The sequence below is a fragment of the Hordeum vulgare genome, chromosome 6H, assembly GCF_904849725.1.
Source record: "Hordeum vulgare subsp. vulgare chromosome 6H, MorexV3_pseudomolecules_assembly, whole genome shotgun sequence".
Taxonomy (NCBI): domain Eukaryota; kingdom Viridiplantae; phylum Streptophyta; class Magnoliopsida; order Poales; family Poaceae; genus Hordeum; species Hordeum vulgare.
In genome coordinates, this window is record NC_058523.1 from 19,129,015 (window position 1) to 19,153,553 (window position 24,539).

Here is a 24,539-nt window from a genome sequence, read left to right on the forward strand (position 1 = left end):
AGAGAGAGTTCCCGAGATTTGCAGCTGACGCAAGGAACTTATGGTTAGGTCTGAGTACAGATGGCATGAATCCTTTTGGGGAGCAGAGTTGCAGTCACAGCACCTGGCCCGTTACTCTATGTATCTACAACCTTCCTCCTTGGTTGTGCATGAAGCGGAAGTTCATTATGATGCCAGTGCTTATCCAAGGTCCAAACCAACCCGGCAACGATATTGATGTGTACCTAAGGCCATTAGTTGATGAACTTTTACAGTTGTGGGCTGAACCAGGTGTACGTGTGTGGGACGAGCACAAACAAGAGGAATTTGACCTTCGAGCGTTGCTTTTCGATCAATGATTGGCCTGCTCTTAGTAACATTTCAGGACAGTCAAACAAGAGATACAATGCATGCACGCACTGTTTGGATCAGACAGAAAGTATATATCTGGACAAATGTAGGAAGAACGTGTACCCGTACAATTGTCGTTTTCTTCCGCCCAAGCATCCTTTAAAGAAAAAAGGCAAGCATTTCAATGGCAAGGCAGAACCCCGGGGGAAGCTTGTCATCCGTACTGTTGCTGAAGTATTTGATATGGTCAAAGATTTAAAAGTAATCTTTGGAAAGGATCCTGGCAGCCAACCTGTTCCTAACGGCCCTGATAAGCGCGTACCCATGTGGAAGAAGAAATCTATATTTTGGGATCTACCCTAATGGGAAGTCCATGAGGTCCGCTCGACAATCGACGTGATGCACGTGACGAAGAATCTCTGCGTGAATATTCTAGGTTTCCTGGGCTTGTATGGGAAGTCAAAAGATACACGGGAAGCACGGGAGGACCAGGAACGTCATAAAGGAAGAGATGGCATGCATCCAGGGCAGTTTCAAGGGCGTGCCAGCTACGCTCTTACTAAGGAAGACAAGGAAATCTTCTTTGAAGTCCTTTTCAGTATAAAGGTCCCGACTGGCTTCTCGTCGAATACAAAGGAAATCGTAAATATGAAAGACAAAAAATTGCAAAACCTAAAGTCTCATGACTGCCACGTGCTTATGACGCAATTGCTTCCGGTTGCATTGAGGGGAATTCTACCGGAAAATGTTCGCCTGGCAATTGTGAAGGTATGTGCATTCCTCAATGCAATTTCTCAGAAGGTAATCGATAGAGAAAGTCTATCAGGGTTACAGATTGATGTGGTCCAATGTCTGGTCAGCTTTGAGTTGTTGTTTCCGCCATCCTTCTTCAATATAATGACACACCTCCTACTTCACCTAGTCGAAGAGATTAGAATTCTCGGTCCTGTGTTTCTACACAATATATTTCCCTTCGAGAGGTTCATGGGAGTCTTAAAGAAATATGTTCGTAACCGTGCTAGGCCAGAAGGAAGCATCTCCAAGGGCTATGGAACAGAGGAGGTCATTGAGTTTTGTGTGGACTTTCTTCCTGACCTTAAGCCGATTGGTGTTCCTGAATCTCGGTATGAGGATAGGCTGACAGGAAAAGGCACACTAGGAAGGAAAGCAAAAGTATGTATGGACGGGCATTCTTTCTCTCAAGCACACTACACAGTTCTACACAATTCCACTATGGTGGTTCCGTATATCGTGAGACACAAGAATATTCTACGCTCCGAAAACCCGGGGAAGGCTGACTCTTGGATTAAAGGGGAACATGAGAAGACTTTTGGCAGTTGGTTGCAGACACATCTCATGAATGACGACACCGTTGGAGATGAGCTGTACTGTTTGGCCAGGCCACCATCTTCGACTATATGTACTTTCCAAGGGTATGAGATAAATGAGAATACATTTTACACGGTTGCCCAAGATAAAAAGAGCACCAACCAAAATAGTGGTGTCCGCTTTGATGCAACAGACGAGAATGGGCACTGTTTGGAAACATATTACGGGTACATAGATGAGATATGGGAACTTGACTATGGACCTACTTTTAAGATCCCTTTGTTTCGGTGCAAATGGGTGAAGCTGACAGGAGGCGGGGTAGTTGTAGACCAAAAGTACGGCATGACAACAGTGGATCTCAACAATCTTGCGTACATGGACGAACCATTTGTCCTAGCCAATGATGTCGCTCAGGTTTTCTATGTGAATGACATGTCTACAAAAACGAGAAAAAGAAATCAGCAAAAAAAGATATCGTCCGATGAGCCAAAACGCTACATAGTTCTTTCAGGGAAAAGAAACATCGTGGGAGTAGATGACAAGACAGACATGTCAGAAGATTATAATAAGTTTCATGAAATTCCGCCCTTCAAAGTGAAAACTGACCCAAGCATCCTACCGAATGATGAAGATTCTCCATGGCTACGACCCAGAAGAAAACACAAATAATAGATAGGAATATTGGTGCAATAATGTAATAATGTATTAAACCTTTTATGTAATGCATGTATGGAATGTACTAAATTTCAAACACTTTTCATTTTCATAGTATCCATGTAAGAGATGAGTTCTCGTTCGAAACCCTGATACTTCGAGAGAGATTGTCCGTTTTGTACACGAAGTGCATCCAGTTTTTGTCCTAGCCCTCTCATCTTTTTAACACATGCTATGTGGGTGAAATGATGATATCATGCCAACTTTCAACATTTTCAGAGTTCATTTGTAGTGGTTTTCAATTTCAGGGTCAACTAGCTCAAAAAAAAATAAGTAAATGCACGAAATATACCAAATGAAGTCAGAAATTGTTGAAATTTTGTGATGTGCCTTTGAATGGTGCATTTTGAACACACAAAAAGTATGGAGTTCAAATAAGTTCAAAAAAATGAAATCCCTTTGTAAGAGATGAGTTCTCGTTCGAAACCCTGGTACTTCGAGAGAGATTGTCCGTTTTGTACACGAAGTGCATCCAGTTTTTGTCGTAGCCCTCTCAACTTTTTAACACATGCTATGTGGGTGGAATGATGATAGCATGCCAACTTTCAATATTTTCAGAGTTCATTTGTAGTGCTTTTCAATTTCAGGGTCAACTAGCTCAAAAAAAATAAGTAAATGCACGAAATATACCAAATGAAGTGAGAAATTGTTGAAATTTTGTGATGTGCCTTTGAATGGTGCATTTTGAACACACAAAAAGTATTATTGCAAAAAATAAATACGTAAAGTTCATCGTCACATTAAAGCCAAAGAACAGTAGTGATCAAATGTTATTATTGCAAAAAATAAATACATAAAGTTCTCTCATAAAACAACATACAACTATGTAAAACATTTAAATGCAACAACAAACACGATCAAAATCACAACTAAGGTAACAATTGACCCAACAGCATAATGATACCAAGCCTCTTTATCAATGGCATATTTTCTAATATTCCTAATCTTCAAGCGCATTTCATCCATCTTCAAGCGCATTGCATCCATCTTCAACCGCATCGCATCGATCTTCATCTTGCGATCATCGATGACATCGGCGACATGCAACTCCAGTTCCCTATTCTTATCCTCAATTATTTTCAATTTTTTCTTCAAGTATTTGTTTTCTTTTTCAACCAAATTTAACTTCTCGACAAGAATTTTTATGTGAGTTGGAATTTCCGGTTCACATACCTCCTAGATTAAAAAAATATATGTCACGTTGGTCGTCATAATTGTCATAAACACTAAATAAAACAAATAGTTATAAAAGATAATATATACCACATCCGAATCATAGACAGGACGAGGGCCGACGGAGGCGGATACCAAAACCATCGCACTATATAATAACAAAAAATAATGAAAGTGAGTAATTTATACAAGTATGTATCTAAATCATACAAGTAAGATTTTTTTCTTTTAAAAAGAAGATAAGAACAAGAGGCTCACCATGGTGGTGCTCGCGACGAGATCGGCACGGGGCGATCAACAATGGTGAGGACGGGCACGGGACGACACCCTACGCATGTGCAGACTCTAAGAAGTTAATTTGAGCATTTGAAATGAGCTACACTAGCAGTGACAAATGAAAGGATGAAGTAGCTAACCTTTTAAAACACTTGTGTAGTTGGTGCACGGCCAAACCTAGACAAATATTAACGAAAATGGAGCTTGGAGGTCGAGCTTGGAGAGGAGAAAGCTTAAGTAGAGTGCCTCGGGCATTTCATCGAACACGTCATGTGCATGAACTAGAGTGGCAAGTGCATGGCATGGTCACACTTCAACAACCAAAAAACAGGGGATATGGTGGGTAGGGGCGAGGGTTTATATAGGCAACACTTTAGTCCCGGTTCTTGCCACGCCCCGGGACTAAAGGCCCCTGCTTCCCGCCTTCTGGTCTGCCGAAAAAGGGTCTTTAGTCCCGGGTCATGGCTCCACCCGGAACTAAAGACACCCTTTAGTCCCGGTTCTTGCCACGCGCCGGGACTAAAGGCCCCTGCTTCCCGCCTTTTGGTCTGCCGAAAAAGCTCCACCCGGGACTAAAGGGGTCTTTAGTCCCGGATCGAGCCCGGAACCGGGACTAAAGATCCACCTGTATAAGCGGGAGTTAGAAAATTTCGAACCCAAATCGTCCATTTCTCTTCTTCTTCCTCTCGTTCTCCTGTCCGGCGCGGCACAACGACGAACTCGACGACGCCGTCAGGCTGCCCGCCGTCCTGCTCGCCGCCGCCTGCCGCCCTCCTCGCCGTCGCCGTCGTCCTACTCGCCGCCGCCGTCCTCCTCGCCGCGCGCCGCCCTCCTCGCCGCGCGCCGTCGACACCTCCGGCCGGTAAGCCCCCCGCCCCCTCCTCCCCAACACTCCGGCCAGTAGAAGAAAAGAAGAAAAAGGAGAAGAAAAGAAGAAAAAGGATAAGAAAGGAAGAAAAAGGAGAAGAAAGGAAGAAAAAGGAGAAGGAGAAGAAAAGAAGAAAAAGGAGAAGAAAAGAAGAAAAAGGAGAAGAAAGGAAGAAAAAGGAGAAGAAAGGAAGAAAAAGGAGAAGAAAGGAAGAAAAAGGGAAGAAAAGAAGAAAAAGATTTTTTTTGTCATTTAATTCCTATTGTTATTAGGTTTGTGCTAGATTATTAGGGTTAGTAATATGTAGAATTAGGAAAAAGGAAAATAAGAAGAGGAGGAGAAGAAAAGAAGAAAAAGGAGAATAAGAAGAGGAGGAGAGGAGAAGAAGAGGAAAAATAGAAGAAGAGGAGAAGTAGAAGAAGAGAAAAAATTAGAAGAGGAGGAGAGGAGAAGTAGAAGAAGCGAAGAGGAGAAGTAGTAGAAGAAGAGGAGAAGTAGAAGTAGAAGAAGTAGAAGAAGAGGAGAAATAGAAGAAGAGGAAAAATTAGTTTAGGGTTACAAGAAGAAGAAATATATTTTTTGTCATTTAATTTTGCTATTGTATAGTGTATATGCTTAAGTGTTAATAGTGTTTCTTAGATTATTGCTTAATTTTGCTATTGTATATGCTTAAGTGTTAATAGTTTAATTTTGCTATTGTATATGCTTAAGTGTTAATAGTTTATTTTTAGGAAGAAAATTAATAAAACTAGTTTAACTTCGCTATTGTATATGCTTAAGTGTCCGGGACTGGGCTTCGCCCGGCTGGTATTTTAGAGTTTAGGTTCTAGCCAAGACCCGGGACTAAAGGTCCTCCTATATAAAACGACACTTCAAAGTTTCCAACCCCTCTTATATAGTTTGTTAGTTTATTAGTTAATCAAATGTCCGTTTTTTGCAGAACTATGGATCCACATATCAGGAACCTCGAAGAGGAAGAACTTCTCGAAGATATAATCAAAGACGGCCCCGACGTTGAACCAGCTGAATCTCCGTCGTCATATCTAAACAACTCCGAATATGGAATGGAGGTCGAGCGACACGAAGATGAAGCCGATGGGGCAGGAGATAGGTCCAATGACGGAGAAGGTGATAGCTCCACTGATGGAGAAGCCGGTGGAGAAGCCGGTGAAGAAATAATAAAGTCCGGCGAGGTATACATATGAAGTTCGACAATCACTTGTAATATGTGAAAAATATTGGAGATAGCTCGATATTGTATACATATACATTCATTTGACGAATGTTTCTCCCTCTTAGGCCTCCACATCGAGCAAAGCTACGAAACGAGGCCCGACTAGAAAGTTGGATGCACGGACGCATTACACCTTTGAGGTGATATTGCCTACGGGCGAACCCAAGCTTCCTAAGAATGCTGCTGACACATTCAAGAAGCAATGCGGAGTTCTCGTTAGGGATCACGTCCCGATCAGCGTTCGGGAGTGGAACAAGCGCAAAGGGGCAGCCGATAGTGACTATGTCGCCTAAAGGTACAAAGATAATCTTTGGAATGATCTCATGTCACATTTCAACCTGCCAGAATGTGAGAATGAAGATGCCGCAGACAAACTGAGGGCCAAAGTCAAGCAGTGGACTCTAAAGAAGATGGCCGAACTGTTCCATAGCTGGAAGAAGAAGCTATGGAAAAACTATCTGAAGACAAAGAAAGTGTCAGTATTCGAGGGGTATCTAGCCAAGAAGGTGAATCACTAGAAGGCATTTCAAGAGTACAAGGAGTCAGAAGATGCCCAGGCATTATCAGAAAAGAACAAGATAAATGCCGACAAGAAGAAATATCACCACAAGCTGGGGCCAGGGGGCTATGAGACTGCCATCCCAAAGTGGGATAAGAAAGAGCAAGATCTGCTAGATAAAGGCATCGTACCTAAACCACTCCGTGATGAGTGGGAATTGAGAGCAAGAAATTGGTTCCTTGTGCATGGTGGGTCGTACGACGAAAAAATAGGGGACCTCATCTGCAGTGACGGTCTTAGGATACCCAGGGAGAATTGGAAAAGGATAGTGAAAGAAATTAAGGAGGGAAAAAGAAAGTTCACTGCAGATAGAGAGAATGATTTTCTCACACTGGTCCTCGGCAATTACGAACATGGAGGACGAACACGAGGCTTCGGTCCTTCTTACCCATGGTGGCTTGGGTTTGCCAGAGACAAAGACACTTACAGAAGCCGAGAGAGAGCAAAGAAGCGGCAGCGGGATGAGGAGAATGACAAGTTCAACCAGTTGCTTGCCAGGATTAACGAGCAACAGAAGCAGATTGATGAGCTTATAGGAGTAGCGCGCCAGGAAGATCCTGCACTTGATATTACCGGCGGACCATCTAAGCGGAAAAGCAGCGTGGCTGAATCTGAGGCCCCGCCCGACGATGCACGAAGAATGATAGAGGGCGGTCCCGGCTACCCCGTGGATGGAATATTCCGGTCTATTACAACGAAATCGTTCATCGCAATACATGACGATTTGTGGCGATAAGTACCTATTGCCACAAATCGACATTCGTTGGTAGCCGTTGCGACTGGACGCATGGTAATAGGTTATCGCCACAAAAAATCAATCGTGGCAATAAAGTGATCTATTGCAACATCCATTGCGAGAAGGTGCCACATGTTCCCCGTCGCAATACTCACCTGATGCCACAATTTGATTTGTGGAGATAGCTTTAATGCAACATGCCACAAATCGTCGCGCCTGATAGTTCGTGGCGATAGACATTTGTGGCAAGAACTTATAACAACGACGATCATTTCGTGGTGCATACTCTTTCGTGGCAATAGTAAATTGTGGCAACGATCTATGGCAACAATCCTTATTTTCGTGGCATTAGGAATTTTGCCACGAACCACTACACTTGTAGCATTAACGTATCCCAACAAATATTCCATTCGTCGTAACAGGAAACTGCAACAAAATCATGTTGGTGGTGATAAAAAGGTATCGCAGCGGATGAAATGTTTGCAGCGAGAAACTATTGCGACAATTTACACATTTCGTGGTGATACTGTATTTCAACAAAACTTAGCTTGGTGACACCAAATAGTTATCGCAACGTCAACATGTCTGTAGCGAGAAGCTATCGCGACAATGTAAACTTTTCGTGGTGATACTCTATTTCAACAAAACTTGCGCCACACAGTTATTGCATCATGGGGAAAAATTGTGGTGCCAAAGCTATTGTGACAATATAAAGTGCTCTATTGCAACACTATATTTTTCGTTGTGCAAACATGTGGCAACCAAAAATGGCTCGGTGGTAATAGCCTATTCCAACCATAAAAAAATATGGCATTCAATTACACTATTCAAAACCGTACATATAATAGATTCATAAAACTCATAATTCTCATAGCAAACCATCAAATGAAACTTGCCCAGCCATAGAATAAATTGTGTGTGGTCTCGAGTCTAGTCCAGGTAGTTTTTTGGATCCTTCGTCATCTCGAGTCCAGTCCAGCTAGTTATTTAAACCCTGCAATCAAGAAATAAAAAAATCCAGTTAATGAGCCTAGTATAACATACCTTAAAAATCATATCGATAAATCTTAACCCCACAATTTATGTTACTCTCACGATGGAAAAAAGACTCAAAATACACATGACAAGGCTCAAACCTGAACTAAACTGTACGTACACATGTAGCATGACTCCATGTACGAATAGTTGTACCTACCTCTTTTGTCAAACAAAAAACTGTACATACACCTTTCCCTAAAAACTGTACGTACACATGTAGCATGACTCCATGTACGAATAGATGTACTCTTTTGTCAAACAAAAACTGTACGTACAAATAGCAGGGCATGTGTGGTTATATTTTCTAATGGTGGAAGACTAAGAATATTTACTCCAGAACTTAGGAGACCACCCTACACATGTAACTGCACCAGATAGTCAAACTGCAGAAAAAAACGGTTGATGCTACAGCTGCGTCCCAGTTTCCATGTGGCCAGTAGCCAAGGTGCTCGGGTTACCGCGTTCCTGAGAGTGGTCCCCTAGAGTGTATGGCTTCCACTATTGATTTAAGTTGTGACTCGGTGTATAATTTTAGTTAAGTTCATGTCCTACCTAGCACATATTCGGTTTTTGTTCAAGTTGTGACTCGATGCAACAACAACACATGGTAAAAAAGAAGAAGCAGCTAGATAATTATGAAGGTCGATGACGTATAAAATGGAGTTGAAAATGAAGAGAAAGCAAAGTTGTGACTTACAATTGCTTTAAACATTCGAGAATTTCTTGTTGAAGCATGTATGAGCGCATTTGAAGAAATAACAGTTGGCCTTGCACCTGCAGCCTTATTAGGACTAGGTCTCTGTAAAAGAGTGTTTTGGAAGTTTGGATTACTATTTTCTTTGTCAATCCTGTTCGTAAACACCTGTAAATAGAAGTGCACTTTTAACAATGCAAGTAACCAACATAAATCTTAAGAGGTTTGAAGCATATGCATGTAATCACCTGTTGGGTTCCCATCTGTTTGCTGAATTCTGCAAACTTTGCCATCATGTTTTTTTCAAATTTCAATCTTGATGTTCGCTCCGCTTCCAACAATCTTTCCCTTTCAGCACGCTCTTCTTTTAACTTTTCCTCAAGTTGTTCTCTCTCAGCGCACTCCAAGTTAATAATCTCTTGTGTGTTTGCACGCTCAGCTTGTAGTTGATCTTGTAAATCATTGACCTGGTGGCTGAGCTCAGAGTTTCGCTGCTGGAAGGCTGCTGTAGCACGAGCTTGCTCTTCAATCTGTATACGAATCCTTTCAGAACCAGTTGACGGTTTGGCCATATATCCGTACCCACGAGGCTGCGATGACTTGCATTGCAGAGTGCCTTTGTATGTGGTCTGGAAAATATTGTGTCTTTACTCATCTGAAAGTGGACCTTGAGTTTCAGTCTCTTTGTTTTTAACCTCTTCACATGCTTTGTCCTGAAAATGGAAAGAACAGTTATAAATATGGCATTATTTTAACATTCTAAAAGATTAAACAAGAATAACACGATCCAACGCATGAATAACCCCAGCTGATGATGAAGCATGTCGAATGCACATCATTGAATAACTATAGAATATCAAAAGTCAGTGTACTCACATAAACATCATGTGACTCTGTGTTAGACCATGTTCCATTCTTCGTGTGGGTGAGTTCCCACAGAGTAATACAATGTGGCTCTTCTCCAGTTTCCGGGTTTCTCTGCAAGTGATATAACAATGAGAAGATTGAAACATGAAACCATGTTTAGCAACGAGGCATAAATAATTAGTTAGACTCATACCTTCTCAAAACTTACTTGCGAGTAAGATTTTGATCCAATTCTGTGTTTTGTCTTCTGTTTCTTACGGTTATCGGTGTTCTTTTGGCTGCGTTCCTATCAATTCATGAAAACCAAATATAACAAGTCAAACAAGCCATTTCATCTTAACACGTAGTAGACGAATTGTGTTCTTAAAGATAACCTGTAATTTTAAATCAGTGCCAAAGTACTCAATCATCCATTCCCATTCTTCTGGTTGTAAATCTTCCGGTAGATTAGCCAATCTAGCTGCATCTGTTTTGTATGCCTTGTAAGTGGAGCTTAGAGTTGATCGCCAGCCTCTGTACCGTTCTTTCGCAATTGTGAGTACCTTTTCTTCTGTGTCAGGTGTATCTTCCAGATCCCATCTATCCTGTAAAGCATACAACAAATGAACATACATAAGCACTACATTATAGATAGTAAAGTAAGATAACACATGTGAAAAAGATTGTACGCACTATCATATCTGCAACAATGAGTCGATGTATGGTAGGGTGAATGTCCGACCACCTCCTTACTCCAATGAGTGGTAACTTTCTTTTCATTATGACTACCACGTCATCCTTGAATGAACGATAGTTCATTCCTACTGTACCACCCAATTTTTCAGAGAATGCAATATTTAGCTTTGCAGATCCATTGGCAAAACGCTTCTTAGATGCTTTAAAACCTTTTAGAACACCTCGCCCTTTCTTCTTCTGTCCACCAGCTTCTACATCCCACATCATACAAGAACTATTGTATTACTGGGTAGTAGATTGTAAGAAATGATGACACAAATATAAACTAAAGCAAGTACCATCATGTAGTTGCTCACGGTTGCGGCGAGCATGGGATGGCCATTCTTCTAGTGCACACATGTCATTAGCAGACACTAGAGTGTTAGATTGGTCTTGAGTTCCTGTATAATGTTTAATATTTTTCAAGATTAAGCAATCCAGGATTTTCTGCATTGTAGCAAATGTTACAGATAGCTTAAATGCCATAAACTTTTTACCGGATCTCCGCTGTCCATGTTGGTTTTTATAAGTTGTTATACTTTCCATCCTTGTTAGCAGAACAGATCCTTTCTTCACTGAACACAAAAAAATTAAGGGACTTAGCATTATCAATGTGCACCATTCAGATAAGTGATTAAGAATTAAGGATGTCGTGTACCTTGCAGAAAGGAGTCATGTGCACCATCTCTTTCCTCTGAAGTGTAAACATTACCTGACGCATCCCTAACTGCATGTTAATCCAAAATGTTAATTACCTACTCTGATATGGCATAAATTGAAGTGAATATAAATGTTATTATCAAGTTGTCGTTGTATTGTACTCGATCTCCTACCAGCAGGATCTTGTGTTGAATTCATCATTGTGTCATTCTGTAAGCAATATCATAATTTGAAAAAATATCGAAAGAAACACAATACTTAAAGTAGGCATAAAAAATGACCGAAAAATATCTATGATGGTCTTCTTTTGATCCTAGATGCTAGCTTGCGTAATCTACAGAGCAATCCACATTGACGCTACGTCCGCCTGATTAAGACGTACTACAACCAATCCTTTTGTTTCGTGTATATAAATATCTATACTTCTACAGTCTACAGTAATCGATGCCTTTTCCACTATCTTCCAGAACAATCCTGGCATTGTGTAACATCACAAGATAAATACACCCATTAATAGTAAATGTTATCAGAGTAGGTTACAATACTAAAGCGGCAAGCATTCACGTTTTCTCCTTTTTTTGACATTTTTTTATACTGTCCAGTGAAATTTACCCTTAAGATGACGTAAATATCTTCATCTGGCCCAGTGCTCATTCTTGATCTTTGCTCCTGGAGAGGAAAAAAAAAGGAGCAGGTTGTTCGCCTCCACCAGTGCGTCCCTACCATGCCCTCTCCATCGTTTGCTGTCGCAGTCCGCCACCGGTCGTCTCAGGCGCAACTCCCCGCTGCGCTTCCACCCCCACCCACCTCCTTCTTTCGGTTCTAGAAGACGGCAGCACGTCGTCGTGCGGCAGAGGCGGAGAACAGCCAGTGCGCGGGGCGGCTTCCAAGCTATGCCTACCTTCGTTCGAGCATGACCCGATTGCTTGGTGTCGGCTCTCCACGTCCGCGGACCACCCCTTCCTTCTCTCACGCCCACGGCCGTCCGCAGAGTTTCTTGCCGAGCGGCAGTCGCGACCGTCCTTGCCGTAGAAACGTACGACCATGAGACACACATACAATTGTTCTACATGGTAAGCATGCCTCTTCATCACTTACAAGAATTTTCAGAATCAATACGCCCTTGACCTCTATACTAATTGGCAACCATCTTGCTATGATCCAGTTTTTTTGAATACAAATTCACATGCTTGCTAAACTACTTAGTCCCGATGTAAACATGTCTAGCTTGATTTTAAATTACGTTCTGAACACAAAGTTAGTTAACACTTCATTGCCCGTGTATGTTATTTCTGCTTGGTCCAGGGTCTGATGGAGAAGCAAGAAAGGAGACACCAAATATAGCTCCAGTTTTTTTTTATCTATCAATGATTTCCTTACATAATTGGAAGTAGTCATTCATACCTAAAAGTATGTTTGTGTGGTTTGCTTTTATCATTTTGTTATATGTCAGAAGAAGCAAGGGAAATAACATTGAAATCAACTTGAGTGAACTCATGCCAACACACTGACCTCTCACCACTGCTGCCACCAAGGTCTGTTCGAAATAAATTAGTGAAAATACATTATATAGATGACCTACTGTTTCATTTCTCAAACCAGTGATCTTCTTTTTCTCCTCTTATCGATGTTTCATTCTTCATCTTTTGGAATTCAATTATATAGATGACCTACTGTTTTCTTTGAGACATAAATATCAGACGCATGCTACACCGTCAGCTTTGCTAGCATCCAACAATGGCAGAAATAACATTTCGGTTTCCCTTGTGCTCTGTGTTTGAGAAACGAATGACTAACAGTGACATAAGTGCAGCTAGAAACCGAAGATCAGATAAGTGTTTGGTGGAGTAATGATTTGTTTGCTTTTGGAGGCAAGCTAGCTCGTAACTGCAGCTAAATCCTTGCCTGGCTGGGAGAGCCAAATTGACTCTCTCGCGATGGCAAACTAGTGAATCGAGATAGTAGTTAGTCAGTTACCTGCACTGCATCTCCCCTCCTTCCCCATGGCCGCCTCGCCCTCCCTCCACGCCCCCCGCCTCCTCCCGCCGTCGCGGAACGGCAGCTCGGCGGGGACGGACTGGTGCCCGGTGCCCCCGAAGCAGCGGCCCGTGAACGAGTACGAGGCGCTGGCCGCGTCACTGCCCTTCTCCTGGGCGGCGGGGGACCTGGTGCTCTACTACTCCCGCCTCGCCTTCACGGGGGCAACCTTCGCGCTCTTCATCGGCCTCCCCGTCGCGGCCTTCGGCGGCCGCGGGGGCGCCGGCGGCGACGCCCTGCACCTCGCGCTCGGGGCCACCGGCTCCGGCATCCTCGCCGTCACGCTCGCCGTCGTGCGGATGTACCTCGGCTGGGCCTACCTCGGGAACCGCACGCGCTAGCTGTCGCTGGTGGTGGAGGATTTCTGTTCTAGAATGGGAGGAGATCGGGGGAAAGAACAACCTGAGACATTCCCCTGCAGTTGACTCCGACGTGGTTCGCTGTGTTGACGCCGTCATGACGCCGTCGGAGGAGAGCTCAGATCCAATCGCCCAGTAAGACACGGTTTAGAATAATAATCGGGGTAATAATCTTTTAGAAAGGTATTTAGCGGGAGGGTTAAATATAGGCTATTTTTTTGGTGGGAACTTTTAGCGGAAGCTAAATTTTTTTGGCGCAAATTACACTACATCTAAATTAAGTGGTGGTAAAGTAATTTTATTGTTTTGAAAAAAGTAATTATTTTTAGAGGGAATGTTCTAGTTCAGCTACATCCATATTTTGATAAATCTGAGAAACCTATTTTTTTAGGGTTAAGAAACCTATGTTGAGACACAAGGAATACTATTCTTTTTTGTCAAAAGTTATATCGTTGTGAAAAAAACACCAAATCCGAGAATCATGAAGGGGCGACACGGTATAACGTACGAACCCGTATAATTCCTGCGTGTATACGGGCTCGATTCAATTTTCTGGACAGAACAGAGCCCGTATGCTAGTCCGATCCTTTTTTTTTTTACCGTGGCCCGCGAACCTCAGCCTCAAAGCCGTATATTTACGGGTTTACGAGGCAGATACGGATCGAAACCCTATCCCCCGCCGCCGCCACGGGTTTGCGAGACGGACGAGTACGACCGCCGACACGAGGCGTCCTCGGGCCCGAAGAATACGCGGGCGACGATGTCGACGCGGTCGACGCCGCCATTGCCGAACGGAGTTTGCACGAGGAGGCGGAGCACTGCCGCCAGGATGAGGAGCTCGAAGACAATCCGTGAAGGGTTCCACCGCGCTAGAGTCAGTCCAACATAATTATGTCGCTTTTGTTTAAATGAAAATCATAAAGATTCAACTATTTAAATTAACAACAAGACCAAATTAGTTTTGAGATTTTTTATGTTAGAAACGCTTTTTTCATCACGGATCTATAATTGTGTATATTTGGTTACTCCCTAGTTATCATGAAAAAAACTTGAGATATGTCAAATAATTGTGCTTTGGTGAATTGTTCATCAAAGCAACAAAAATTTGGTCGTTTTAAACTATGGCTCGGAGAAACCTAATGCAACCCTCACTTTAAAACTACTAGGTTATACTATTGCCTTGAAACATAAGTACAAATGGGATGGATTGATCAGACAGTCGATCTATATCACTTTCGATCCCACATTTCTGTGTTGAGATGGGGTGATCTCAACATGTTTCATCTTATCGGACAGTCCACGGAGGGTTCCTCCGCGCTAGAGTAGGTCCAATATAATCATGTTCTATTTATTTTAACGATAACCATAGATTCAACTATGTAAATTAACAAAAGGATTGGTGCCATTCGTCCCTAGTAGCTGCAGCACTATCATTCGTCCCTACTAGGTTATACTTATTGGTCCAACGCATTTTGGAGGAAATCGGAGAAGAAGAAGAAGGTTTCCTACCACGCGGTTGCAGCAAGACCTCTCCGATGGCGGATTGACAAATGCCGGATCGAGGAAGAACCCACATGTTCTAGCCGATGCCTCATCAACGGCGGAATCAGGGGATGCGGAGGATGTCGACGCTAGTGGGTCGATGAAGCATCGTCTTGCCCTCTCCGCTGGCGGATCAAGGAACCGCCAAGATGTCGTCGCCGCTAGCAGGTCGAGAAAGCGCCGTCATGCCGACTCCGGTAGCGGATTGGGAAACCGACAACATGTTGTCATTGTTTTTAGGTCGAGGAAATATCGTCACAGATCGAGGAAGCGTGAAGACGTCGTCGAAGCTGTCGGATCGAGGAAGCGTCAAATGTCGTCTCCACTAGCAGGTCGAGAAAGCGTCGTCATCACTACAACAAAATAGCCATGTAGAGGCGCTCAATGTAGATGTTAGAGGCGCAATAAATCATCTCTAGCGGATTTTAGAGTCGCTCATTAAAGCGTCCTTGGAACGTCTCCTCACGGACCGCCTCAAACACCATTGAGACGAATAGAAAGCAATTTGACTCTCATTTACACATGAGAAAATATTCAAAAAAAATTATGACATCACGCCAAATAATAACTTTGTTTTACTAAAAGCAGTGGTATTTTACCTACTCAATTGTACACATCGTCTATAAAAAAATACATATGTCCCAAACTAGTTGAAATATATCTATATGATTTGTAGTTTCTACATGCTGAATAGCTCCTTGCTTTCTCTGTTTATCCTTGTGGTGGCTACCTTTAGAATCCGCACGGTAGAAGTTGTTCGGCAAAGAAAGCAAAATGGGATATAAATAAATTAGTTATAACTTTTGCTAGTAAGTTGTCCTTTGCTGAACATACAACAATAAGAATAATTAATGGTATTTATGTACCACATCTAGTAAACATGCCCTTCAGAAGTTCAATCTAGTCTAATACTCCCTCCGGCCGAAAAAAATTGTCCTCAGCTTAGTACATTTTCAATTTTACAAAAACACCCTTATTCTATTAAATCTCTTGCTAATCGACCCGTCTTCCACCTCCGTCGTCCGCGGCACAGCGCGCCCCAAGCCACTGTCTTCCTCGTCGCCGGCGGTGCGCCCCACCCACCATTGGGATCATCCTGCGCCACTCCTGGCGCCGCCAACCTGCACAACAGCTGCCAACGTGCGCCCTGCTTACGTGTGAACAAAGAGGCGAGCTTCGCCGCCACCCATCTGCTCCTCCGCGGCCCTCCGCGGCGACACCTCGACGGGCGATGGCTCCACGGCTCACGGGTGTCTCCTCCTCGTCGTCCTGCTCGCATCCCCGGCCCACCAAGTCCAACCAATCCGGTGCCGAAGTTGGGCAAGATCCAGGCCGCCGCTACTCCACCATCGTCCATCGAGGGTGACTACCGCATCCATCGTCAGGCGCAGCGCCGCCGCCCACCTGCTACATAGGTGACCACCGCCGTCTATCTGTCCTCCTCCTTGATTTCTTCTTCTTCTTCTTTGTCGAGGTGACCCAGCTCCTCCTCGCCGCCTCTACTGCTACAAAATAGATTGACCCAGCTCGCAGATGACCAAACTGATGTCAAATTAGAGCAACATCGGATCATCCAGTCTGTAATTTTGCATTGACTGCTATCAACTTAATGATTCTTGCATCTTAATTCATGTTCTGGTTAAAACATTATGCAGTAAACTGAATTTTCAGTAACTTGCTGCTCCTCTGCAACTTGCCGCTTGTCCCCTGCTCGTGTTGCATCGCCGGAGGTCCTCATCTCGTGTTGCTGCCGGTGATAACAAGTACAGAGCTCTTCCTGCATTACGTGTTCATGTCATGTGAAAACAAGTACAGGGATCGTGTGCTGCTGCTGGCAAAATATTCAGTTAATTGTAAATTTGGAAAATCCAGTTAACTGTTAGGGGTCGTGTTCTTTTAATAAGGCAGAATTAACTGAGAAATGAAAGATAACATTGAGGATAAGAAATTAAGATGACTAACTGAAGTTGAGCAACATGCTTCAGATTGAACAAGAACACACAGACCAATCTCATTTTCGGATGCGAACCAAAATTTCAGATGCAAAGGCAGGTGACAAAGATTCACAAGATTCATTTCAGCCATAGATTCACAGGAGAATTTAGATTGAAAGGATTGCATCTTTAGCCATTCCCACAAAAATCACACATAAACAATGCCGGCCTTGCTCATCGAGATCTGATGGAAGGGCAACAATATGAAGGAATTGGATTTTTTATTTGAGTCCTCCACTTAAGCATTTACTGAATTTTCTGAATTTACAGAATAAGAACAAGTGCTTGAGGATGTTCCTCTGAATTTTGCTGTGTCGTGTTTCTTTAAGGAATGACCATCTACTCTCAATAAAATTCAATTAAATTATGGAGCTGAATCTGACCTCCAGCTCAACAAACTGAAAATTATGGAGCTGAAAATTTATCTAAATGAAGCTTTCATCTACTCTGCAATGCAACATTGAGCTTTCAATACATGAGAAATTACTGTCAGCAAGGAAGTGTTAACAGATCTGAAACTAAATTTGACAGCTGTTGTACTTAATGGAACATCGAAACAAAGCAATGGAGTAAATGGAAATGCAAAGTCTCCAAGAGGCATTTTGGATTATAGAAGCACTTTTATTCCGTGACTCTGAATTTATGTAGTTTCAAGCCAAAACTGAATCAGTGGAGGGCGGCGGGTTGGTTACCTGATGTACAGATGGGCGGCGGGCGACGAATGTCGTAGACTTCTTCTCGGGAAGCGGCGTCTCAGCGACCCACACATCGCGGTCGTCGGGGAACTGGGCGAACCCGACGCTGCACAGCCACGCCTAGCAGGATTCCACACCTGTTAATTCAGAGCATCAAAATATTCAGAGGAGCACCACTCTGCTCTGAATAAAGATCAGGAGCAAATCACACATGCAAGCCACCAATTCTACACATCACAACAGGAGAAACCACAGGACAATCCATGTGCAAGTCTGAATTGGCAATTCTTCTCGTGTAGGATAAATATCAGCAGCAAATCTACTCCTACAGAGAGGAAACTGAAGGCATAATTGTCAATTTCTGTCAGGTTTTGATCTGTCAAGTTGAGGATCTCGACGAGCGGGCGCGTGATCCCCGACGGCGCGGCGTCCAGCGGCACCACGTAGTTGCCCACGCGCACACGGCTGCGGCAGTGGTGGGGAAGCGGCGAGGAGGCGAGGGTCCGCGCGAGGGAGGTCGAGGAGCAGGCGGCGGTGGCTTCCATGGAGATCGGAGCGGAGGAAGGTGGGAGCAGGAAGGTGGTAGGTGGTAGGTGGTGGGATGAACTGACGATCTATGTGGTTGCGTGATTGCGTCTAGTATTCGCTTCAGCCAGCTATATATCCTACGTGGAAAACTAGAAGAAAATGTTATCTTACGTGCCATGACTCTTGGCCGACGTGGCGGAGGTCAACATGCCACGCCAGCCAGAAACAACTTCTCGGAATGATATATAGCCCTCTCTTCAAAGTTCAAACACAGATACCCGTAACCTGTATCCGAGATTCGGAGCAGCGGCACAGTGGTTGGATGAATGCATCCAGGAAAGCAACCACTGGAGTGAAACAAAAACAAAATATGTGATAATGGACATTTATGTTAACAACAAACCAACCATCAGCACACACAAAAGCGGGTCGAAAGATCAAACTGTAGAAAGACAGGCTTGAAAAAACTACTGTTTAAACAATAAAAAATTATCTTCCGAAGTTCGACACTGCCGTCAAGCACTACAAATCTATGCAGATATCACAAAGGCAATATCCTACATGTGTAGCATTGCACACGAAAAGGTAGATTTTGGTATATTTGGTGAAGGCCTATAGTCATATTCTGTGCTAGCACTCCACGTTGCACAGAACAGAACAAGGTGCACCGTGTTGAACAAAAGCCTTGCACCACTTTGTTTTTATTTCTACCCCACAAGTCCTTGTTTGGGAGAAAACACCCTAGTTCCAAAATAAAATATGCATTCCTATCAGAAAAGTAAAATTGGTATTTTTAACAGAAAATGTGTTATATCCATTTGTAAACTTTGTTCATTGTTTTGGTTAATTAAAATTTATGTAATTAATAAATACTTTAATTCCTCCTTAAAACTTGCAAAAATCTTCACTTAACATCTATAAATTCAAATATTAATTATGTGTCTATAATTAAGATGAAAATGCAGATATGTTCTATTGCTCCTTTTTTGCAACACTAGGGGATTGTTGCAACATGCTGTAGATATTACCATGATTGCACAATTTGTCGCAATATATAATAGTTATTGCAACACAATGAAGGTGAGGCAAAACGTCGCCCTATTACAACCAATACATGTTTTGTCGCAACACAAAGACATTTGTTTGCAACAATGTCTATGTCTAGTGCCTCACTTCGAAATTGTTGCAATATGCGCCAGCATATTACCACGAAGATTTACTTTGTTGCATTACCTAAGTCTCTATCGCAACAAAATGACTAATTCCCGCAACGAAACTTATTTGTTGCAATATCACTGCCATATTACAACGGTGATCCAGTTTGTGGAAATACACGATTTCTATTGCAACAAAACGGAGTACTTAGAGCGACAAAACTGAAAAGTGGCAATATGTAGGCCATATTACCACGAACTGAACGTTTGTGGTAATATAGCGTTTTATTGCCACGAAAGATTGTTGTAGAAATAAATTTTGTTGCAATAGACCGTATTCCTTGTAGTGTTAATCAAGGAGTCAACATCATGTGAACTCCATCAGAAATTCAAGAACATATCCATGAAGGTGGCCGTCGGACAAGCTTTACCTTCTGTCCCTGATGCACGCTGGCATGGCCGTGAGATTCCAGCTGGCTTTGCTAAAGTCGGGGTGTATGAAATCCTGACGGGGTTTCATGATATGGAGCTCGACATAGCTGGACCCGAAGATGAGAGGACACTCGGAGAAGTACTGGATGGAGTCATCCTATGGGACAAGAACTACATCAAGCTTCCAGGCTCGGCCCCAAGGACAACACCGCCTCCGAGTCATCGCAGGTCACCTACACCTCCATTACCTCCAAGCCCTCCACATGACGTCGGCCAGCACAACACGAGTCCATCTCGATCACCGCCCCCGGACTTGGGCCGTCCGTCTCGGCCACCGCCCGCTCCGGATACTAAGCGGGTGCGTGCCACCAAGAACGCTCCGCCGATGATTCCTAAGCCACGGAGCCCCCCAAAGCGCAAACGGTCGCCCCTCCCAAAGGTACGTCATGCTAATCTTCCTATCAGACCTTATGATCGTACCCCCGAGGAAAACGCCAGGATAGCAAAGGAACATCATGATGCGCAGATGAAAAAGAAGGAACCCGAGCCCCGCCCGGAATGCACCGAGAAGCAAATAGCATTTGCAAAATACTTCACGACCCTTCCATCACAGTATGACTTACACCATAAGCCTGAAGACTATACACGCACATTGCAGAAGGAAGTGAAAAAGAGCAGATCACGTGCAAGTGCAAGTGGGAGCAAATCAAGTTCAACTACAAGCAAGAAAAAATCAGACGTTCCTCAGCTTGGACAACAGGCCAAACAGTCGATCCCACCCCTCAAGGTGTTAACCGAGAATGTTCCCCCTCCGGTGCAGGGGCTAGCTTTTGAAATAGCAAAGGAGTTGTTGGCTGAATGTGGTGTCTCGGTTGAAGATTTGCTGGCTTCCCAAGATGACAGGATACCCAAGGCTGTGGTAGCCCCTAAGCCACAGTTTGTCGTGGGTGAGCCTTTGGTCAGCAAAGATGATCTCCCAACAAATATGCGTTACTTGCATCAATGGTACTTAAGTGAATCAAAGAATGGGAAAACGATGATCGTGCTGAGTGTCCCACGGGAGTACTACGGCCGCCCCGAAGAAATCCATATCGACTTTGATGAACTCTTCCAGATGTACAATGGCGACGCCCTCGACAAATCGCTTATGAGTTGCTATTGTCTGTAAGTTTTTCAATTCATTGTCTATATATAACTTGTTTAGTTATTTCAATTCATTGTCTATATATAACTTGTACTCTATTATGCAGAATGAAGATTCTGGATTGTAAAAGTAAGAACATCCTAAATATTAGGTTTATTGACCCAGATAAAATACATATAGCGACGCTAACTGATTGTCCCAAGGAGACGGAGGAAAACCTTCTAAGGTTTCTAACAGATCAAAATTTCTATGACCACATACTGTTTCCATACAACTTCAGGTGAGGGTCTTCACTCTGTTGTGTCCATTCACTTATAAGTGTAATTGATAAGTTACTGACACACACACACACACACACACACACACACACACACACACACACACACACACACACACACACACACACACACACACACACATATATATATATATATACATGTGTAGCTTCCATCGGATTCTGTTGGACATTCAAATTGACAAGGGAAGAGTTGATGCCTTCGACCCATTTTCGAGACCCTTGGAACAGTTCCAAAGCCTGCAGGACATGCTCCAAGGGTAATTTCAATCATTCTTGCGCTCTATCGGTCTCTTTCGATGATTTTCTGATATATCAATTAATGAAAAACTTAGCAAATCATTATCCTTGTCGGGCAGGGTTTGGAAGCGGTTCAAGTGCGTGACTCCCGGTAACTTTCCTGAGAAGTTGACCTTTAGAGAGGCTCAGGTAAGTAGTAGTATGATATACTTCTATTTTCAATACATTTATGATGCTAGATTATTATTTTGATTATATATATTCTATTCTCGTAAAGTGCGACCAGCAGCCACGGGGAACGCATCTATGCGGATACTATGTTTGCGAGACCATTCGCACGTTTACCTCTGAGCACAAGGATCACAGATTCGACGTAAGCAATGAACATTCACACCTCTATTTTTACCCGTCATTCTTTGTTATCATGATTGATATTCATATTCATCTCCTCTTCTTATATAGCACACGACCATGACGAGAAGGTCCTACCAGAGCAACGCGTGATTGCTGTTGCAGAGGAGCTTGCGACCTTTCTGAGGACGGAAGCTATAGATGACAAAGGACAATTTAGTGTAGCTAGGGGCCATTACTGATGTTCGTCCATGTAATCGAATAGACGGGCTCTAGTCCCGATAATTCAGATCTCTATATAATTGTAAATATATGCTCGCTTGTAAGATAAGTTAATCTTATATATATATATGCATAATTATTTCTATTTAAATTATATGAAAACTAATTCCCGAACACCAAACGAGGCATCACGTTAATCTCCCGAACACCTAAACCCTAAAACCCTAAAACCCAAAAATAATTTCATTCAAAAAAACCCAAAAATAAGCAAAATCTGAAACTCTTTAGTCCCGGTCCGTGTAACGAGCCGGGACTAAAGGGCCTGCCCCTGGGGCGCCTGCCCTTGGGGCGCTACGAGGCGCCCACGTGGAGCATCTTTAGTCCCGGCTTGTAAGAGGGCCGGGACTAAAGGTTAGGCCTTTAGTCCCGCCCCTTTAGTCCCGGTTGGTGAACCGGGACTAAAGCCCGTCCCCACTAGTGAATGCGTTGTGCTTTGTGATGCAAATATAGGTAGACATAGGTCAATTTTAATGTAGTTTATTTCAATGTAGTTCCAACACGGGAAATGTAGTTTATTAAAGTTTATTTTGGAGTATTGTGTTTCAATGTAGTTGAATTCATTACAATTAATCCATAAACACAGGAAATGTCTCACGACGATAGGATCCCTGAGTGTGATTATTGCGGCGATGATCGGGGTTTGTGCAATAGGCGGCCTCACCTGCGAGACGACAAGCTTGACGAGACCTTCGGCGCTTGTGTGGTACGCAATGATGACAAATATTTTTTCGTAATTAAGCATGACTTCTGTTTCTTTGCTTCAACGTGTAATTTGTGTTTTATACAATTCAACTAGTTCCTCCCTTGACATGCAAGAAGGTATGTATTAGAGAGGCTCGGTTTTGAAGACCACGAGAGTATGGAGACGAGGAGAGCTTACCTGAGGACTAAATATGGTGACACATTTCTGATCAAAGTAATAAATGCAGTTAATAACACATAATTTGGGTGCTCTAATTGGGAAATTCTTTGCAAGGCATATGGATTTCAGGAGGGTATGGAAATAACCTTCAATCTTCGTCCTCAAGATCATATTGAAGGTAACATCGACATTTGGGTGGATATGCTTCCTATTTTCTCCTAGTGTGTTTTGGTCTTGTTCTTCATGTTTTTGTTGGCGGTGCCTGGTTAGACTTCGTCTCTTCCAACCAGATCTTTGGTCCTATGTTTTGACCACGGTATGTGTTCCTCATGCTCGAATATGTGCTTTATTCTTGGGATTTGTGATTCTTTCCCTTTTGATGTAGAGTTGTTGGTTTGTGAGGGATTAGATGATTATTTTTTAGATAATTTGTTGGTGACTGACTACTTAGGAAGCTATGTTGCTATTTGTTTCCGTCTTCCTTTTCTAGCTCACGATATTTGCATTTCTCATATTCACTTGTCCCATTAGTAAATCCCCAAAACCGCTTCTTTCTCATGTGAGTTAGCCCGAGTTCTAGTTGCTTAGGATTAAATATGTGAGATTTTTGCCCGTATAATCAGATTTTAGGTCTTTAAATGTTAAATCTTTTGGTATTCTTGGTGTAAACCCTAAAAGGCCATTTTTATTAGCCATTTTAATTTGTGTGTTGTAAATGTAGATTCTTTTCTATGTGATTGTTTGCGTGATAGTGACTTTTAGGTCCATAACTTTTAAACTTTTTGGATTTCTTCATGAGTAAAACTTGAAGGCCCTTGTTCGTATCAGCTGCTGATTTCACCTGTGTATTATATATATTTTTTGTGTTTGTTTAGTTTAATCTGGTATGTGTCGTTGGCTGCTACTAATTCTAGATCTTCTTTTATATTCTTTGTTCATGAGTTCACCCTAAAGTCATGTGTATAAATTAGAGTATGCAGTTTGTTGTATTTGTTCTTAAGATGTTGTAGTCACTACAACAAGACCTCACCTCTAGCAACGCTTCTTTCCATATCTAAAAGTCCGTATATGCATTGCTAGTCTCTTTACCAACGGTTCAGGATGTGTAGCCTTATCGAGTGTTGCTAGTGCATAATGCAACGCTTATACTGCCGTTGGTAAAAGGGACCATTGCAAGATTACAACACATAAAACCTACATCTACAACACTTATATATGTTGGTGCTCAATATACATGAATACAAATCTCATTAGTTGTCAATAGAGATTTTGCAACACTTCTTGGTACATATATAATGTGATTATTATTATTATTATTATTATTATTATTATTATTATTATTATTATTATTATTATTATTATTCACAACAATTAAATTAATGCTCCACATAATGGTGATAATTATGTATATCAAATGATGAAAAGATAAGAT

General features: G+C 42.6%; 3 protein-coding genes across 3 annotated transcripts; 1 reads left to right on the plus strand and 2 right to left on the minus strand.

The window, feature by feature from the left end:
* Nucleotides 1-7,918: 7,918 nt before the first annotated feature.
* On the minus strand, nucleotides 7,919-10,133 carry LOC123404648. Its single transcript, XM_045098586.1, has 5 exons — nucleotides 10,012-10,133; nucleotides 9,828-9,929; nucleotides 9,200-9,664; nucleotides 8,955-9,119; nucleotides 7,919-8,213 (listed from the first exon to the last, which is right to left on the minus strand). The coding sequence occupies exons 3-5, from the start codon at nucleotides 9,521-9,523 to the stop codon at nucleotides 8,199-8,201; spliced, it is 504 nt and encodes a 167-aa protein (XP_044954521.1). The 5' UTR covers nucleotides 9,524-9,664; nucleotides 9,828-9,929; nucleotides 10,012-10,133; the 3' UTR covers nucleotides 7,919-8,198.
* A 3,054-nt stretch (nucleotides 10,134-13,187) lies between these two features.
* On the plus strand, nucleotides 13,188-13,967 carry LOC123404649 (protein CONSERVED IN THE GREEN LINEAGE AND DIATOMS 27, chloroplastic-like). Its single transcript, XM_045098588.1, has one exon. The coding sequence runs from the start codon at nucleotides 13,196-13,198 to the stop codon at nucleotides 13,568-13,570; it is 375 nt and encodes a 124-aa protein (XP_044954523.1). The 5' UTR covers nucleotides 13,188-13,195; the 3' UTR covers nucleotides 13,571-13,967.
* A 3,851-nt stretch (nucleotides 13,968-17,818) lies between these two features.
* LOC123401554 lies at nucleotides 17,819-18,573 on the minus strand. The gene has a single exon (XM_045095379.1). The coding sequence runs from the start codon at nucleotides 18,362-18,364 to the stop codon at nucleotides 18,047-18,049; it is 318 nt and encodes a 105-aa protein (XP_044951314.1). The 5' UTR covers nucleotides 18,365-18,573; the 3' UTR covers nucleotides 17,819-18,046.
* Between the last annotated feature and the right edge of the window lie 5,966 nt (nucleotides 18,574-24,539).

Coding starts and splice junctions, on each gene's coding strand:
- LOC123404649 (XM_045098588.1), top strand. CDS start 13,196: ATGGCCGCCTCGCCCTCCCTCCACGCCCCCCGCCTCCTCCCGCCGTCG.
- LOC123404648 (XM_045098586.1), bottom strand. CDS start 9,523: ATGGCCAAACCGTCAACTGGTTCTGAAAGGATTCGTATACAGATTGAA. Junction 9,120..9,199: donor AACAGATGGGAACCCAACAG/GTGATTACATGC, acceptor TTCTATTTACAG/GTGTTTACGAACAGGATTGA.
- LOC123401554 (XM_045095379.1), bottom strand. CDS start 18,364: ATGGAAGCCACCGCCGCCTGCTCCTCGACCTCCCTCGCGCGGACCCTC.